Source organism: Hyaena hyaena, unplaced genomic scaffold (assembly GCF_003009895.1).
Source record: "Hyaena hyaena isolate Hyena2069 unplaced genomic scaffold, ASM300989v1 scaffold_183, whole genome shotgun sequence".
In the NCBI taxonomy this organism is placed as follows: domain Eukaryota; kingdom Metazoa; phylum Chordata; class Mammalia; order Carnivora; family Hyaenidae; genus Hyaena; species Hyaena hyaena.
Window position 1 is genome coordinate 697,644 of NW_024080815.1, and position 18,020 is coordinate 715,663.

The 18,020-nt window shown below is 48.7% G+C and overlaps 1 protein-coding gene across 12 annotated transcripts in view; it reads right to left on the reverse strand.

Annotated features, from left to right (window-relative positions):
• Nucleotides 1-18,020, reverse strand: part of TEAD1 (TEA domain transcription factor 1) — a 271,916-nt gene that overhangs the window by 174,992 nt on the left and 78,904 nt on the right. For all 12 annotated transcript variants that reach the window (XM_039240895.1, XM_039240893.1, XM_039240892.1 and 9 more), the window contains exon 2: nt 8,593-8,848. In XM_039240895.1, the coding sequence (XP_039096826.1) occupies nt 8,593-8,749 (157 nt within the window). In that variant the 5' untranslated portion in view covers nt 8,750-8,848. The remainder of the gene's footprint in view (nt 1-8,592; nt 8,849-18,020) is intronic.

Here is an 18,020-nt window from a genome sequence, read left to right on the forward strand (position 1 = left end):
CCCATCGGCAGACCTATCATTAGGCCCTCCCCGGCTGCTGCACCCATCTGGTCCTGCCTCAGAGTCAAAGAAGCCATACCCCCTTTAAAGTCGCTTCTGGGTTTTGTGTCACCAAGCATACCCCCACCTCATCAATTTCCCTCGCCTACTAACCACTGGTCTCTCCCCTGTCCTCAGGGAAGTCTTCCTTTTAAGTACTCAGGTCGTTCAAGATACCATCTCATGGCTCCTCCTTCTCTCCAAAGCCTGGGCCATGGTCATGTTCCGTCTCGGAACAGAGGAAACATAATACGAATAACGTAGTTTATTTCCTGTACGCAAACCTTGTAAGGACTGTCTCAAATGTCAGTCTCATTCTCTGCTCCTTTCTTATTATTTTTTTACACACTCTAAAAATGTGCTCCTGTGCTCCTGGACCCAGGCTGTAGCCTCCTAGCCCTGTGGCTCTCACCCTGGCTGATCATCCAAATTACCAGGGAGCTTTAAAAAATAAAGACTCCAGGGGCGCCTGGGTGGCTTAGTCGGTTAAGTGTCCGACTTTCGCTTAGGTCATGATCTCGCGGTTCGTAGGTTTGAGCCCCGCGTCGGGCTCTGTGCTGACTGCCAGCTCAGAGCCTGGAGCCTGTTTCAGTCTGTGACTCCCTCTCTCTCTGACCCTCCCCTGCTCACACTGTCTCTCTCTCTCTCTCTCTCTCTCTCTCTCTCCTGGAAATAAATAAAACATTAAAAAAAATTTTTTTTTAAAATACAGACTCCCAGACCATACTCCTAGAGGTTCTCATTTGATCAGTTCAAGTTAGATTTTTTCCTTTTCTTAACCTTCTCAAGTGCTTCTACTGATGACGGTCAGGCTGAGGAACTACCGATGTGTCTTCCTTCTTCTTAAAAAGGCACTTTTTATTGTCCCACTGCTACAGGCACCTCATTTAAAAACCGTGCCAGATTCACCGTGAGCGCCTAAGCCTGGCGGTCCGTCCGCACCGCTCCCACGGCTGCAGGGACCCCTTCTCTGATGGAGAGCCCCCCCACCAGCCTTGGTGGCCACCCAGTGCCTCGAGCACATGACACAACTCACTTCCTGGTTCCTCTCCTGCCTACAAACCTGCTTCTCCAGCCTCCACTCCCCACCTCATCCTCTGGGCCCCGAAAAGCGGAACCCTGAAATCACTCAACCCCGCCTTCTCTTTCACAAATCCCACTGGGTCAGCTGGTCCTGGCGGTTCGACGTCTGGAACTTCTCTGCCCACGCCATCGGCACCTGCTTCGGGCCTCTTCCTCTCCCGCTGGGCTCTGGCAACAGTCACCTAGCTTGCCTACACGCCTGCAGAGCCGGCTTCGTGAACCACCGGCTAAGTCATGTCATCTCTCTGGGAAAAACGTGGCGGCTTCCCTTTGTCCTCAGACTGAGCACCAGACACCATGGTGTGGCCTCCGAGGTCCCCCATGATGCAGAGGCAGCCCAGGCCTGCCTACCAGCACCCTCCCCCATTCACCCTCCTGTGTAAGAGCACCAGGGATAAACCCCTCTCAGGACTCTGTGCCTTTCCCATGTTGTCTGCTTAGACCTGAACGCCCTTCCCTTCTCTCTCTCGCCACGGCACAAGCCTGAGCCTCGGCTCCAGACATTATCCGGAGATTTATACAGGTGCGCTAGCCCGTAACAACACACAGGTGTGTGCTCTCCTGGGGAGAAGAACCACAACTTTCTACAGATTCTCAAAGGTGTCCACAATCCAAAGTCAGTTAAGGACAAACACTAAGTGGTCTTCTCCCATTCAAAGTTAGCTCAGATATGCCTGCCTCTGCCTCCTTCACTCTCTTGCATTCTCTAATAGACAGGTGTGCCTTCCCGGATCACAACCGCCTCCCACTGCCCTCCCACTAAGCTGTGCATATCTCCAGTACAGAAGACACTTCCCTCCAGATCAGTGTGTACAGATGACCCGTGAACAACATAGGGATTAGGGGCGCCGACCCCCTACAGAGTCAAAAATCCAAGTATAACTTTTGACTCCCTAAAAACTTAACGACTAAGAGCCTTTTGTTGACCGGAAGCCTTACCAATGTCAAAACTGGCCGATGAACACAGATTTCATGTGCTGTATGTATTATATACTGTAGTCTTACAAAAAGTAACATAGAGTAAAGAAAATTATTTTGGGGGCACCTGAGTGGCTCAGTCAAACATCAAACTTCTGACTTCAGCTCAGGACATGATCTCATGGTTTGTGGGTTCGAGCCCCGCGTCAGGCTCTGTGCTAACAGCTCAGAGCCTGGAGCCTACTTCTGATTCTGTGTGTGTGTCTCTCTCTGTCCCTCCCCTGCTTATACTCTGTCTCTCTCTCAAATAAACTTTTAATTAATTAAATTACACAAAAAGAAAGTGTCTAGCCCACAAGTACTGGTCACATAGGCCAGCTACATTAAACATTTTTTTATCCGTTGTCCCCATTCACATCACAGTGCAGGCCCTCAATAGGTGACTTATGAACCCATGTCCCCTTGAATCCCAGGGCTCATTCCCGGCCATGCTAAAGCTGTTAGAAAGCCTAACATGGAGGGCGCCTGGGTGGCTCAGTCGGTTAAGCGTCCGACTTCGGCTCAGGTCATGATCTCACAGTTCGTGGGTTCGAGCCCCGCATCGGGCTCTGTGCTGACAGCCAGCTCAGAGCCTGGAGCCTGCTTCACATTCTGTATCTCCTTCTCTCTCTGACACTCCCCTGCTCACACTGTCTCTCTCTCTCTCAGAAATAAATAAAAAACATTTTTAAAATTTAAAAAAAAAAAAAAAAGCCTAACGTGGTAAGAGTTTGACATTCTTTTTCTTTTCCTCCCTTATGACCACTTATCGGGCCATCCTAATTTGCTATTTTTTTATCCACACTGCACAAGGGCTCACACCTCGTAGGTGAACCTTTGCATGCCCCCCACACATTAAACTTCCCAGTCAAAACGCTGACGACGCTGGCTTTGCTCTTCTCACAGGAACCAAACTCCTTCAAAAAATTACTCCTGTGTTCTGAGGAGTCCAGAGTTAACCCTCATTCTACTACTGGGCCTTCCCTGGGCAGGAACCCTTCCTACTTCTTCACCTAGCGCCTGCCAGCACCTAGCAAGAACCGGGATTCCTTCTTCCCCAGTCACGGAAGACCAGTAAACATGCAAACGCCTGTCTCTATTTTTTTCCTGCATCTCTTCTCCCTTTGTAGCCATTGCCTCTACTGCCAGAGGCCTTGGGCTCAGGATTACTCGCTAACCTTCTTTGTTTAAATGAGAACTGAGGTGTGCATATATTGGACAGACATCACGGAGAGCTTCTATGTCTGACGAGGCAGTCAGGGTGGGGTCCTCTCCTTATGGGCATTCTAGTCTGTTCTAAGGGCACGGTTCTTTGGGCTTCACTTTTGCAGCCGACTCACTTGAAACAATACCCTGAATCACAAGTCAGACAGAAAGGGGAAATCAAAGATGCCACATGATGTCCAGAGGCAGAAAAACAAGTTCACCTCGGGCCCTGGAGCGTCACTTTTCCAAGTGGCCTGGAGATCCCATGGGGCTGGGATTTTATAGCCATTTCCACATCCAGGCCTCCAGGGCCCACAGACGGAGGCCACTTTCCTGGTCTTGAGAAGAGATGCTCCCGCACTTTCTCAACCAGTTCTCAAAACCAGGAGGACCACAGATTTTAGTCTCTGCCTAAGTGACTAATGCTCCCCCATTCTGACGTCCCCTGCTGTCACCTCACGACAAGGTTCCCCTTTCCTTTTTTTGTCGGTGCTTTTGTGAAGTAGACAGGGACCCCCTTCCATGTCCAGTGCTCCCCTAGCTGGCAGGGTTCAGGTTGAGCAACTGGAGAGGACTGGCCCAGAGACGTCTTCCTTCTCACCCCCCAAACCTAATGTGGTCCTCACAGCGCTTCTCTCCAGGACTAACCAGGAGGCCCGGCATCACGGCAAGAGAGGGGCCATCCCTGGAGCTGTCCCCAGAGGACCCCGAAGACACTTGCTCATAAAAGGAGAAAACCATTGCCTAGCAATTGTTCTGTCCGGACCGCCTGTAGGATCCCAGGGCACCAGAATCTTCCAGACAGCTTCCTGGCCACCATCATGGCCAGCCTTGTGATCTAGGATCCTCCCTGCTGCGTTATTTGAGAAGCTTTTCTCCTGCCAGCATTGGGCCAGGTGCCCTGGACGTCGGTGGCCAAGAACAGGCTTCAAAAGGCTAAGTGGAAGGTGACCATCTTCAAAGGGTCCTCAGACTTCCCAGAAAGCTCTGGCACACAGCCCTGACCTCAGGTCAGTGTTTCCTGCACATGAACTTGTGACAGGTCCATGAGGGCAGGAACTGTGTCTGTCTGGTTCACTGCTATATCCCTGACAACCCCTGCACCGGGCTGGAATACAGGCGGCGCTCAATACTGAGTTGTTGCCTTAACACGTAATGACCTCCACACCAAGGAAGGAATGAAAGCACGTGGAACCAGCCCAGGTCTGGGGGGTCAGACAGACCTAATTTAAAACCTTCTGGCTATATCATTTATACTAGTCATGTGCTTCCTCGTCGACACAGCAGGGATCAGAATATCCACCTCAAAATGTCGTTGTGAGCAGTAGATGGAAACCATATAAGGCTTTGAGCCCGGCTCACGTGGACAGACAGCACTTTTCGTTTTCAGTTCGCAAACACTTTTATGGCTCTCACTGGATTCCGGACACCATCCCAATGCGGCAGGGGGAATCCCAGATCACAATTAGTTTGTTTAACTCATAACAGTCCCATGAAGGAGGATCCATTTAAATCCCCTCGTGCCGTTGTGGAAACGAAGGCACCAGGAGGAAAAGTAACTGGCCCCCAGTCTGATATCTAGAGGAGGCAGGGCCAAGCCTCCTATCAATTCCAAAGTCCAAACTTTGAAGTGCTGCGCTCTTCTGTCTCTAAAGCAACCAGTCGAGGAATGTTAGCTCCTGTCCCTACCCTGGTTTGATTATGAGCGATATGGGATCGCAGCGCTAGACTAGGGTTTTCAGCTGCCAAGCAAACACTTCTGGGTATCCCTGTGGTTCGTGGCTTGGTTTTAAAAACAAATGGCCTGTTCCTGGGAAATTCAATCTCAGACTAAGTTTGTTGATCAAAACTTTCTCTCCCATCATGTCCTCCTGCTATCTCCTCTCCAACTACCTACGAGAAAAAGAGTCACACAGCTACGTAAAAATAGCAAACACAGAGAGAGAGAGAGAGAGAGAGTGAGCTTGTGGAGAGGTCTCATTCTCCTAACCATCCCTGAGGACAGGTGGCCACACAGAGGGGCCCAAGGCAGAAGTGGTGTGTCCAGATGGAGGCTGACCTCCTCAAGTCTCAGCTTCCCCACAGACCCAGGCAGCAGAGAGAGAATTAAGCTATGTCTTCGAATGGCCCAAACCTCCTCGTAAAGAGAGCTTTCCATTTTTCCCCTCTGTACAACTGCATTTGCCCTACTGCCGACCACAGAGGAAATGTCATTACCAAAATAAATCAGCGCTGCACTTGACCTTGCTTCTCAAATGGCTCAGAATTAGTGACATCACAATGCACTCTACAAATGCTCAGAAACATTGGAAAAACCCCCTTAGGTCAAAAACACTTGGTATTTCACTAAAAGGCATTAAATTATTTTGATTTTATCCCACGGAATCTAAGATGCTTTCAATGCTTTCCTTTGCAAAATGCTCAAAAGAAAAAGAACGCTCTTAGGACTTTAGGACACTTCGACTCTGGGTCTGTTTTGTGTCCTGGTTCACGTATGGTTAAGATGGGGGACAGGCCAGAAGCCAAAGAACAGTAGCTCCAGTCCCACATTGCTCGCGGACTCAATCCCCGAGTGGCTGGCGGCTCACAGTGGAGGCTCCCACCTCAAAATTCTCTTACCCTCAAAGTCACACAGGGGAGTCATCGGCAGCCCTCCTGAGGGATCTCGTCTGTACCTCTCGAACCCTGGCTAACCCCATGGGTCCCTTTCGAACTACCAGTCAGAGCACAACCCCTCCATGCTGGCCACCGAGAGAGGGTTGAGGGCATGGCTTCAAGACCCTCGCAGCAAATGCATTTCCTGCACCCCCAATCCGGATGCGCAACCTTGCAGCAGTTTGAATTCCTAATGCTGCTTGCTCAAAGGACTGCCCCATGTTAATTCAGCTTGGTCACTAACGCAGTAAGTCAGTAGAATGCTGGTTTTAGGGAAGAAAGCATCCCTACATCTCCAGGGGCACCTGGCTGGCTCAGTTGGTTAAGTGTCCAACCTCAGCTCACGTCATGATCTCACGGTTCAGGAGCTGGAGCCCCGCACTGGGCTCTGGGCTGACAGCTCAGAGCCTGGAGCCTGCTTCAGACTCTGTGGCTCACCCTCTCGCTGACCCTCCCATGCTCATGTTCGGTGTCTGTCTCTCAATAATAAATAAAAACATTTAAAAAATTAAAAAAGAAGTGCTGTCATACTGATCACTCTCACTGAGATACATGTCACAAAATCCTAGCACCCATCACCAAATGTTTAAGTCCCAGGAACCCATAGACATCAACTACTTTAATCCCTTTTCCTTTCCACAGGGGAGAAAATGGAGGTGCAGGCCACAGGTAAATCAGTCCCCTGGTGGTAAAGGACTCCAACCCAAAACTTCTCAGTTATTTTTCCATATTCAGCCCAGTGCCTTGGACACCCAGTGACCAACCAGAGCTCTTACACATGGATTTCCACACAAAAAATGGTCTCCGGGATAGTGTGATAGGCAGACTGGTTCACTCTACCACAGCTGCCACCTAAAGAGTAAAATCAATGGAGAAGAAAGCACAATCGGGAGCCGACAGAACTAACTTTTGCTCTGAAGTTAAGTTCCTGGCCCCAAACCTCGTTCCTAAAGCACGAGCACCTTTCCAGTATTCTCTGTGAGGAGAGAAGGGCAGTAGTTACTACCGACCAGGATGGGCAATAAGAGGCTGATATTTTTTTTTAGATTACAATTTCTGGACCGGCAAGAAGGAGTTGTACAAGGGAACGTAGCCTGAAGCCACCTTCCCAACTAGTAATAACATCAGCTTCAAAGGAGGCGCAAGGATTAAAATACTTCCTTCTGCTTTTAAAATGGGGGAGAAGGGGGGTTGCATTTTTAGGTACAAAGACAAGAGTCTGCAAGCACACCCCAAGGCTGAGGAAGGGTAGCCCAGGAGAGATACACACACATAGAAAATGGGCAGCCCTGAAACTTTCAACCCATAGCAGCTGATCTGTTTCACCCTGAGTCCATTTCACGAATGGACACAAAGAAGCTTCTCTGGCTACAAAGGATCACATGAGAGCATAAAACAAATGAAGGCTTGGGCTCTCTCCCCTGTGTGTGTGACACTGACGAGCTGGAGACTCTAATGCTGCAGAAAGCAAAATTTCCCTGGTTTCCATTACATCATCCAAGTTGGGGAAAGGGAGGGCGGGGAGCACAGCTGGTAGCAGCTGTACCACCATCTGCCTTCTCCTTTGCCGTGTGTGCTGGTTTGAGCAGCAGCCTCCTACCGCTCCAGATAGGGGAGGCACAGGATTAAAGGCACAACACCCTATTATGGAAAAGCTTTCAAATTATTTAGAAATAAATCACTTCCATGATAAGTTAACAACCTCAGGTAGGCTGCTGAGCGAGTTCTCTGGGAGGTGTGGTGATTTGTTTGCATCTCTTTAGACTCTGCTGCGGCAGAGTCAACTGGACGTGCCCAATTAGACCTGCCATTTGCTTCCCCAAAGGTAAGCAGGCCAAAAAGCACAGTTCTGCAGCTGGAACCGTTTATGGAAGGGCCAGGGAACAGTCAACCCCAGTACGCAAGCCCCAGACTAGTGGACGGGTACTTGCCGCTGTCTTTGGCACTCCAAGCCATTTGTTGACTGGCCCTGCTTTTCGTGGGCACTCCTGAAATTTTCCTTTAAAGCACACCGCTAAGCATTCCCTTTGTAGAAGGGGAGGCTGGTGAGAGCCTGGGGGCTAACACTTTGGCCATTCAACTGTAAACTTACAACAAAGCGGAAGGTGGTGGTCTGGAGGTCTGGGCAAACTACATGCATGTCTAACAGGCCTCTACAGGGTTATGCTTAAAAAAAAAAAACAAAAATGGCAGCTTTTAAAAATGAGTAGATGTCATATATGAACATCTTTATTGCTGGCTCTTCTTGAGGGTATGGGGGTGAAACCAAGAGATCTGGAAGCACCAAGCCCCATTTCCATGTGGCACCAATTACCAGGGGCTAAGAAGCAGCAAGCTTCCACAAGACTGATTACGTACGTCCTCCAAAGAACTAGCCCCCACACGTGGGGTTCCACAACTGTACCCCTACCTGGACCCTGAGAGCTTTTGCTATAATGCTGTGGAGCGTGTAGAAGGACAAAAAACCCCCAGAGAATGATTTCCCAGTGGTCCTTTATGGACTCTTCTGGTTCGTTGAGATTTAGTCCCTTGGATGGCCAACGAGAATCCACAAAGATCACTCAACCCGAGACAGTGAATGGATCTCAGTAGAAGGCTAGCCACAATCGTCCCTTATTACAAAAGCACACCGTAGCATTCCAGACCACTCACCATACATCTTGCCTTCGTCTGATAAGATGATTTTCCTCCTCCCACATGGCGGATAGATAGCCAAGGCTTCCTGAAAGCTCTGCTCAATGTCAGGGCTCCAGACCCCTTCCGCGTCATTGTCAATCGGCTTATCTGCAGAGTCGCTCATCCTTTCCATGTTTTCGGCAGGGCTCTCACTGCCGCTCCAGCTGCTGGGCTCAATTTTGGCGGTTGGATTTTCCAAGCCGAAGCCTGGAGCCTTTTCAAGAAAATAAACCTAAGAGAGAAATGAAAAGACAGCATGAGGACGAGGTAATGACCACCATACTGCTCTTACTAGTTCGATTACCCGTTCTGCAGTCACCAGCTCCGCTCGGGGAATAACTCCTCGTGGAGAACACGGAATATGGGGGCCCGAGCGGCTTCTGTTCTTTATGGATCATGTTAAACGCTCATACGCAAACGCGACGGCAGGCAGAAACTGGACAGCCTTCACAGATGTGAGAACAGTACTCGCTCGGAGTTACAAGTTCACAGTGAATCATGCAAAGCCACTGACTAAATGCCTACGATCTACCAGGAGCGCTTTGCTCAAGGATAATCAAATGTCCACGAGACAAGTGCTTCAGAAGAAAATAAAGGAAACCAAAGGACATCTGCCTCACTGTGGCAAGCGGCACGGGAACTCAAAAATGTCAAACCAGCCCAGTGTTCGGTCACTGAGATCACCAGAATGCAAGATGGTGGCAGGATGGAGGAAGGAGGAGATTACTGTTTTCCTAAATACTCATCCTGCTAAAGCCAATGCCGGCTGCCCTGTATCTGCTTCTCGACAGCATTTCTCTGTGTGGCTTTTGCCCCATAAAGTCAGCTCACTTGTCCACTCTCAGCTTCTAGACTGTAACCCTGAAGCAGGGACCAAGATGGCCCTACCCCTGCCTTCCCTGCAACCTCTGCAAGTGGCCTGTGCATTTGCAGAAATATTTTTACACCTACACGGGCACTTGATCTGGTAGCCTGCTTGGAATGTCTGATCACATGGAAACCGTAGGGAGCCTTTCATTTATTTTTCTGTAGCACCGAAGATTACAGAAGCCCCAGAAATTTTTCTCAAAGATTTATTCCCCTTAAATTATGCATGTAACCTCTGGTCATAATGGGATAAGCTTTCCAAACAAATGTTCAACCCGGCACAAACACCAATGTGAAAATGATCTAATCCAGTACCCCCTGCCGTCCGTGCGCTAACATATCAATATTCCTTTGTCGAAAACGCATCAGATCATTAATTCAAAGGCTTCCCCAAAAAGGGAGAAGGAATGCTCCTGGGGACGGATCGAAGAAGGACCAGAGTGGGGAGAGCTCAGTGCGGCCACCACCCCATCCGCTTCCATGCCTCAAGTCCACACGATATTAGGACAGAGGCGGCCGGAGGGGCAGCAGATGCCGGTGGCCCCACCAGGCACCCAGGACCTGTTCGGTGTCCAGGGGAAGTCACGTGACAGCAAGTGACCTGTCTTCTTTCCTTCTCGCTCCCAACTGCATCCCTCTCACCTGCCCTTCCCCAGCTGTGAAGATCAACAGATTCCAGGTGCAGAAACTCAGGGGCACATGAACATGACACAATTAATCGTGTAACTGGTGGGTGCTTTTGGCTTTGTACCCTGACAGCTTTTTGGATCCAGCAGCACCTGGATAAAAGAAACCCTCAGGTTGTCTGCTTTTAAATGCTGCCATTGATCCATCATTCAAAGAGCTTGTCAGCAAAATATTTACTACTTCTAACCAACACACGTACATTAACACAGGACTTTAAAACCTGCCAAATGCTGAGGCATAAACTCTGTCGCAGGAAAAGGTTTTGTGATTGACCCGCAGATGAACTCCAGTGTGGGCTTTTCGATTCTCAAATTATTACATTTTTGGGGGGTTGAGATTTAGGAGTCTCACAAAATGCAAGCTGAAATGTACTGCCCTACCCGATAGTCTGTTCCACCTCCAAAGCCCGTTACTGGAAACAGTATGAGAATATGAGCGAACACTTTGAGGGAGTGGCTAGCCCACCTTCTCCCTCTCTACTTGACCCCAAAAGAGAACAAAACAGAACAACTGGCACATAAAACACAGGCCAGTCCCTCTGTGCTTTTGGGCAGTTCCCAGCAGTACGGATTCACTACAGGATGAGTAGTAGATATGCCCAGCATGCGGCCACGATGCTAGAGGGACAGCATGAAGGACCACGAGGGCCCACCGAGGGACCAGGGATCGTTACCTGCCCAAGCAGAACACTACCAGATAAGCGAGAGCCTCAGAGTCTCCAACCAAAACACACCAGGATCCCCTCACCCTAGACATCTTCTCTAACTCTTCCATCAGCTGGTCACACGGTCTGCACTTGAACATCACCAATGGCAAGGAACCCACTCTCTCCCCGATTCCACTTCCTTTGTATTGGCATGCTGAAATTCTTCCATCTGGGAGGCTAAAACCCACGTCCCAGTTAACTTCTATCTACCCATCCCTTGAGGGTCTATCCCTCAAGGGACAGAAATGGAGCAACCCCCCCCCCCCCACTGAAGTATGGCTGGAACAGCCCCCAGGCTCCTGAGTACATTCCAGACTAGACATAATTCAGTGTCCCACTGCCCAGCCCTCATAAATGCATCCCAGTTTGCCCACAATCCTTCATAAAGGACACTCAGATTCATAAACCTATGATTCACAAAACCTCCAAGCTCCCAAGTGCTGCTCCTGAATTTCTTCTCTTGTGCAACTGGCTTAGGAGCTAAAAACGGGAGTTTATATTTATTCCTATTAAATTCCATTATTTCTACCCTTAGGGCATGGCTCAACACTGGTGAGATCTTTCTGAATCATAACTGCCAAGCTCAGTGTCCATAGACATTGAACAACCTCTAAGAGTTGCCACATGGGAAGGGTGTAGACCCATTCTGTAGAAGTTCCAAAGAAGGTTCCGGCTCAATATACAGAAAACTTTCCAGCTGGTTGAACTGTTCCACAAGAAATAAAGTGCCTTACAGACAGGCAGCAGAGTCTTGCGAGCAACCCCTTCAAGTTGCCTCTAAGGCTAAAACTCACTAGTCCTTGGTGAGGGCGTGCAATATTAGCTAGCATTAACTGATCTATCCGCTCAGTAAATACAGGCAGCGCGCTCAATGCTCTCGTGTTTTTATTCATTGTCTGCAAAGGGAAGAACTCTGTGTCCAGGCTCCTGCAATGTGGTCAACTGGAGCTCAGCAGGATGGAATTACCTACTCTGGACAAGGGCCAGGACATAGCCCCAGAAGCTACCACATACATAATCCACAGAGTTCCACGGGCCCTTGGTTTTACAACCCAATTGTAAGATGAGGCCCTGTCTGGGCAGAGAGTTTCCGATCACAAGACTGGGGCTGGCTGAGAAAAACTCCCGTACTGGATCCTGAAATAACCATCCTGGCATTCTATCCCTCAGGTCCTTTCCAGCCCGGCTCAAAATCCACCTCGTCCTGGAAGCGTGTACCCAGTGGCTCGGCGAATATCAGCCACACAGTAGGAGTATCCTAAACATGTGCGGAATCGGTAAACTACCACACAATCTACCAGGCTCCTTGAATGTACAGCCGCAAGCACCCGCTGATTACCAACAACACGATCTACTCAAACAAGGCGAGCACAGAGTCTCTTGTGCCCGCAGCGCTTACATCCTCATGGTCCCATACATCCTTGGAGCAAGGGAGTCAACTTTCACTCAACTCAGGAAATGAAGACGAGCACAGTATTGGGGGCTGGGGAGGGAACATGTGGTATTAAGACTCAACCAGACTTGGCTTGTAAACTCGGCTTGCCCGCGAGCCACAACACCCAGACTAAATTAGTTACTCTCGTAGAAGCTCAGGTTGTAACTTACAAATGGACATAAATTAAATTCAATCCCAATGCAGAAGAATCATGAAGGAGTAGAAGGACTCTACCCTCCCAGGACTGTTGTAGAGATTTAGGGAGATATATTGTGGACCGTGTAGCCTCTGTGTGCCTCAGTTTCTGTCATTAACAGTTTTCTAAAAGCTCGTTTTCTTCCTAAAGTCTCCTTGGCTACGCTATAGTAAATTCCATAAAGAACTGTTACCAGGGGCCCAAATATTCCTGCTAACTGCCCCAAGAGCTACATTCCCTAAATGGATCACTCTTCCCACAATTACTCACTGACACTTCAAGAAAGGTGACAGGATTACAGAGAAATGGTAGTGAAATGTATAGTTGCCCAATACACATTGTAATCTAAAAGTCTGGGCAAAGAAAGGGGTGAGACAGTCAAATGCAGGTGCTTCTGACATCTACTCCGTCCAGGGACGTATTCACAAGGGTATGACATAGGGCACAGGATTCCGCTGCTCCCTGCATCTTAATTTCTGCGGGTCTCTCATAATGTAAGCACATCACCCACTAATGGGTGATTTAAGAGCCTTTAAATAAAAGGGTTAGTTTTAAGTAACCCTCCTGATTAATGAAACACCACTGAACATGAGGGTCACAGAAATCCATACAGCTTCTGTGAAGCAGTGTCTCAGGACTCTACGAGGCAACCAGAAAAGGGCTGGACTGGACGTTATGACTCTGTCTCTACCTGAGTAACCCAGGAACACAGGGCACTCGTTGACCCTGTGTGCCTCAGTTTCCATCATTAACACCGAAGGAGGCTAACTAAGGCCAACACAATGCCACTTGTGTTCCCATAGACTCTACCTATAATAAACCTTGGTAAGCTGAGATATTATCACACCCCGTCCATACCCCAGTCTCCATGAAGCCAGGGACTGTTACGCTCACTGTGGTATCCCCAGTGCTAGCAGAGTACCTGAAATAATGCTCAATGAAAGAATGAACTAACAACTGGATGACGTGAACATTCTTTGACATCAATGGGAGAGGCCAAATGGCAAGGGTGTTGAAGGCCAGAAACCCAAGAGGCGGCCAAGGAAAAAATATGAAGAAATGAAAAATGGTTAAGAAAGCAAATTTGAGTGAGTAGGTGACTGAAAAAGGCAACAGAGGGAGTGGCCCTGAAAGGAATGCTAAGAAAGATTTCTATGAGCTCAGAAGAAATGCGGACGTAGGCAAAGGTGGGAGCCATTTAAAGAAAGAGAATCAAATGGTTGAAACAATATCTGTAGCAGACAACTCAACCAAGCATTTAATGGCTCTCAAGTCACTGTGCTCTTAGTGACAGCCCAGAATTTTCTTATAAGAGAAAAGCTGCCCTGCAATAAAAGTCTAGGAAAAAAGGTTCTTTATTTCCAAAGTGAACTGGTACCGCAAAACCAAATTCAACCTTCTCCCAATGAACCACATTTCAAGCACAATGGCAGAAGCTTCCACCTACGGTGTCTTATTTAATCACTGCACTACTCCCATTGGGTATTATCTCCACTTTATGAGGTCCAGGGTCCTAAAGAAGTTGACTAAAGTATATGTCAAACAAAATTTGAATCGAGGAGCCATTTCGCCAGATACAATGCACCTTCCGTGGTAATATCAGCCCCAACTACACCTTCACTAGACAGTGAGCTGGAGGCTGGATTTCCAAGGGAGAGATCGTAGGCAGTGCTGAATGCTCAGCCGGGTCTACAGCTGACACCCTCAAGCACAGTCTAATTAACTCCTAATGAATAGTGATGATACTGACTCACCTCCCCAGGTAGTTGGGAGGAATGTCAGGCACTCATGATGGTTCATTGCTTTTGCATATGTAAGGTGGGACAAGTTACTAGTTTCCCTCATTTCAGACACTAGCCAAACCTGCCAACAAGTAAGTGGCCTGAGAAATACATGTGGAGACTGACAGCCTTCCAGAGAAATGGAGCTGCAGAAGGTTAAGTCCTCGTCCAAGCAGAACGCTCAGGGAATGCCAAAGCTAAGAACATAAAACTGTTAGCAGCCAGTGAGCCTTGGTGTCATACACTCCCAATTGCCAACAGGTTCTAGTTTCACCAGGAAGGAGTGGATAAATCACTCCTTCTCATTGTCAAACATCACTTCCATATCATCAGGGTCCATTGACAAGCCAATGCCTCTTCACCAAGACCGCGATGCTGAGCGCCCCATGGGAGGACTCTCTGATGAATTCTCAGGCTACATCAGCCCTAAGTACTTGCCCAGGTGACAGCTCAAGAAAGGCTTTGATTAACCTCATGCTATGCAGCTCCGTGTTACCAGCCTTTAGGGGAATCACCTTCCCCAACCCCTTAAGGAATCGGTTAGCCAGTGAGAACAGAAATTCTGGCCTCTTCCTTTGTCCTACCACCACTACTAGTCAAGCAAATCACTGCTCTGTTCCATCACCAGGCACCTTCAAAAGAACTAGGCCACAGACCCGAGGCCAGGCAGTCTATCCAACCTCACGATTCCAAAGTGAAGACCTGATATCATGACAGTGCACTCGCAGGGGAGGCACGAGCTGGATGGCATGATCTGCAGCCTGAGCCATAGGTCCCATGACCTCCCAGGAGGGTCAACTACTGAACACATTTCAAAGACAGAAGCAGATGTTTCTTACCTGCTCTAAGAGGGAAAAAAAAAGGCCACAAGAGTTAGCTTGTTAAGTAGCTCTTGGTGAGCATTCCAAAGGAAAATTCTTAGAACCTTTCCCAGGGTAACAATCCAAGGAAACCCTAAAACTAACCCCTCAGTTCCAGTAGGTCTGTCAAGCGGACATATATTTGGGGTAGACCCAGCAGCGGTCCCAATGCTTCTTTAAAACAAAGAAAACAAACACCATGAAAAGAATATTCCTTGTCACTAAGTTACAGATAACGTTACTTTCTTAGTTGGTAAGGTTCACCATCAGATTATGGTGATGCCTTCTTGTGTTAAATGGCACTGAACACAAATTTTAAAAATCAGAAGTAGACAGTTTGTATTTTAAAAGAAAGACAGCAGGAAGTACATACACCGTGCTTGGCCGAGCCCCACGACAAGCATTTCCAAAGGCCCATCTCAACCCATACCAGGAAGACTGCCTACATGTGAGCCTCGTACTACCAGAGGGTTGTTCCCTGGGTGGCAAGTCTGTAGGTCACAACTGGGGTGTCACCCTTCTTACAAAAGGCCATGGGGACTCACTCAGTGTTACACAGCTTGTTGCCAGACAACTTAATGATATGTTGGTTCTGGGCTGACTCCGAGTCCCAACAGCTGACCTGCCCAAATGCAGTATCTCTGGCTGGTGTGGAGTTCAAACTGTATTGCGTCACGAACAGCCCTCCCGAGTCCACAGCAGAAATGGTCCCGGGCCACCTTCTCTAGCTCCTCTGACTTAGGGTGCTTCTCTCATTCCAGCCGAGCTCACGTGTACCCTGGATTATTCACATGGCAGGCCAGGAGACAGAGCACTAGGGAAATCCACTTCTCATTGGGCCAGAAGTCCATCAACAAGGACAAGCAAACCAAGCCAGCATTTGCAAATGCTGAACTGTGGAGGCACCTGGGTGGCTCAGCAGTTAGGCATCCAACTTTGGCTCAGTCGTGATCTCACAGTTCTTGAGTTGGAGCCCCACGTTGGGCTCTCTGCTGACAGCACGTAAGTGGCTTTGGATTCTCTGCCTCCCCCCCACCCCCACCTTCTGCCCTTTGGCCACTGGTTCTATCTCTAAATAAATAAATAAACTTTAAAGTGCTGAACTGTGAAGTCCAAGCTCTGCTCTAGTTCTTGCACGGGGTACACTGGCATTGAAATGCTCTCTAAAGATCCAACAGCCCCTGTGGACTCCATCAGTACTCACACTGTAAGATCCAAAATCTAGGCTCCAGTGTACCCAAGAGGGAAAAAACTACTCTTTCCTGTCACCTTCAGGAAACCAAGGACACAATTCAACACAACACATTTTGTTCCTTTCCATCCTCTCAACTGTTAAAAATCAGGATATCCTTTTTGTGTGGGGTTATTGGGTCTGGCCAATCTGCTTTTCAATAGCCATTTCTAAGGGATCTAAGCATACAGATCTTCCCAAATCATACAGGAGCCTGTGGAGTCCCAAAACACGATCCTAAAACTCCAGGGAAGCAGAAATTGAACACCCAAGCCCTCTAGGACCTCGGACAGTGGCGTGTGGCATTAGGAGACTTGCATAAGTGGCAGAACAGTAGCTACAACTAACCTTTCTGATTCCGCAGTCACCTTAGAGACAAGTTTATTCCAGGAGCTCTCAATAAGTTGCTTCTACCAAATTGTGCTTTTATGTAATGCCATCAGCATACAAAGGAACATCTCAAGAATCAGTCACCACATTTACCCCAAGAAGTTGAAGATGTCCTTCATCGTATCTCACAGACTGCCCTTCACAGAGATCCCAAACGAAAGTTTGATACCAAACAAGACAACGTGTGTTTGCTTGGTTTGGTTTTTCACCTTGTGGCCAACCAACTAGGCCCTGGCTTTCCTCACCGGCCACAGAGCACTCCGAGCCACACTGGCAGCCCTCCCCCCCGCCCCGAGAAATTTCAGAGGTTATTAGCAAGTGTAGTTCCATTCCCAAATCCACTGTAGGGCCTTACCTCTACACCACCCCCCTTCTTTCCTGCATTTCCCATTTAATTTATGCAATTTTACAGCCTTGGAAGCTGCCTTAAATTCATTCTGAAGTCCAAGAGGGTAGAGACACCAAGAGAAAATTACTTCTGTGTTCTAAGAGTCCACTCCCATGTCCACGGCCCCGTGGCAGGCACTACAGAAACAGAGATAAACACATACGCTCCTCTCCCTGTCTTCAGGGAGCAGCCTTCTAGCTGGGGGACAGATACTGAAGTTCATCATCCTTCCTGACTTCAAGCCCCTCCTCCAGGAGGCCGGTGCTGCCCTCTCTCTCGTTTTCTGCTAGAAGCCCAGCACCCCTTTTGCTCGCCAGGACAAACAAACTTACCTCACTCACTGCACAGGAATGAGTTACGTGTCTGCCACCTTTGCAGGTTTGTGAGATCTTTAAGGCTTAGGTCCATGCCTTTGGTCATTTTCCTACCCCTGGCGTGCAACACAATGCCTGGCACGCAGTAACTGCTCCTCCACAATGATGACTGAACGGATGGTCTAATGACCTGAGTCCATGGGTGAATAAAGGAAGGAACAAGGGACTGGATCCAGAATGTCAAAAGAGGAACGGACAAAATGCTATTGGGGCACAGACTCAGGAGCTGATCCCGCCTCTCCGGTCCACAAGAGCCTCCCAGGAGGGGAGGTTCAGACTGCTGTGAAGCCTAAATAGGACTTACCAGGCCGATTACAAGAAGGGGGGCGGGGGGGGAGAGAGACACTGAGAAGAGTATCCGTGGATGGGATGTGGTGACGGAAGGGCAAAGCAGGAGAGCAGAAAGGCTGGAACAGAGCTTAAAACATGAAGCTGAGCCGTATCACATGGAGTCCCTCGCACACCATGACCAAAGGGCTGGGCTGTTTC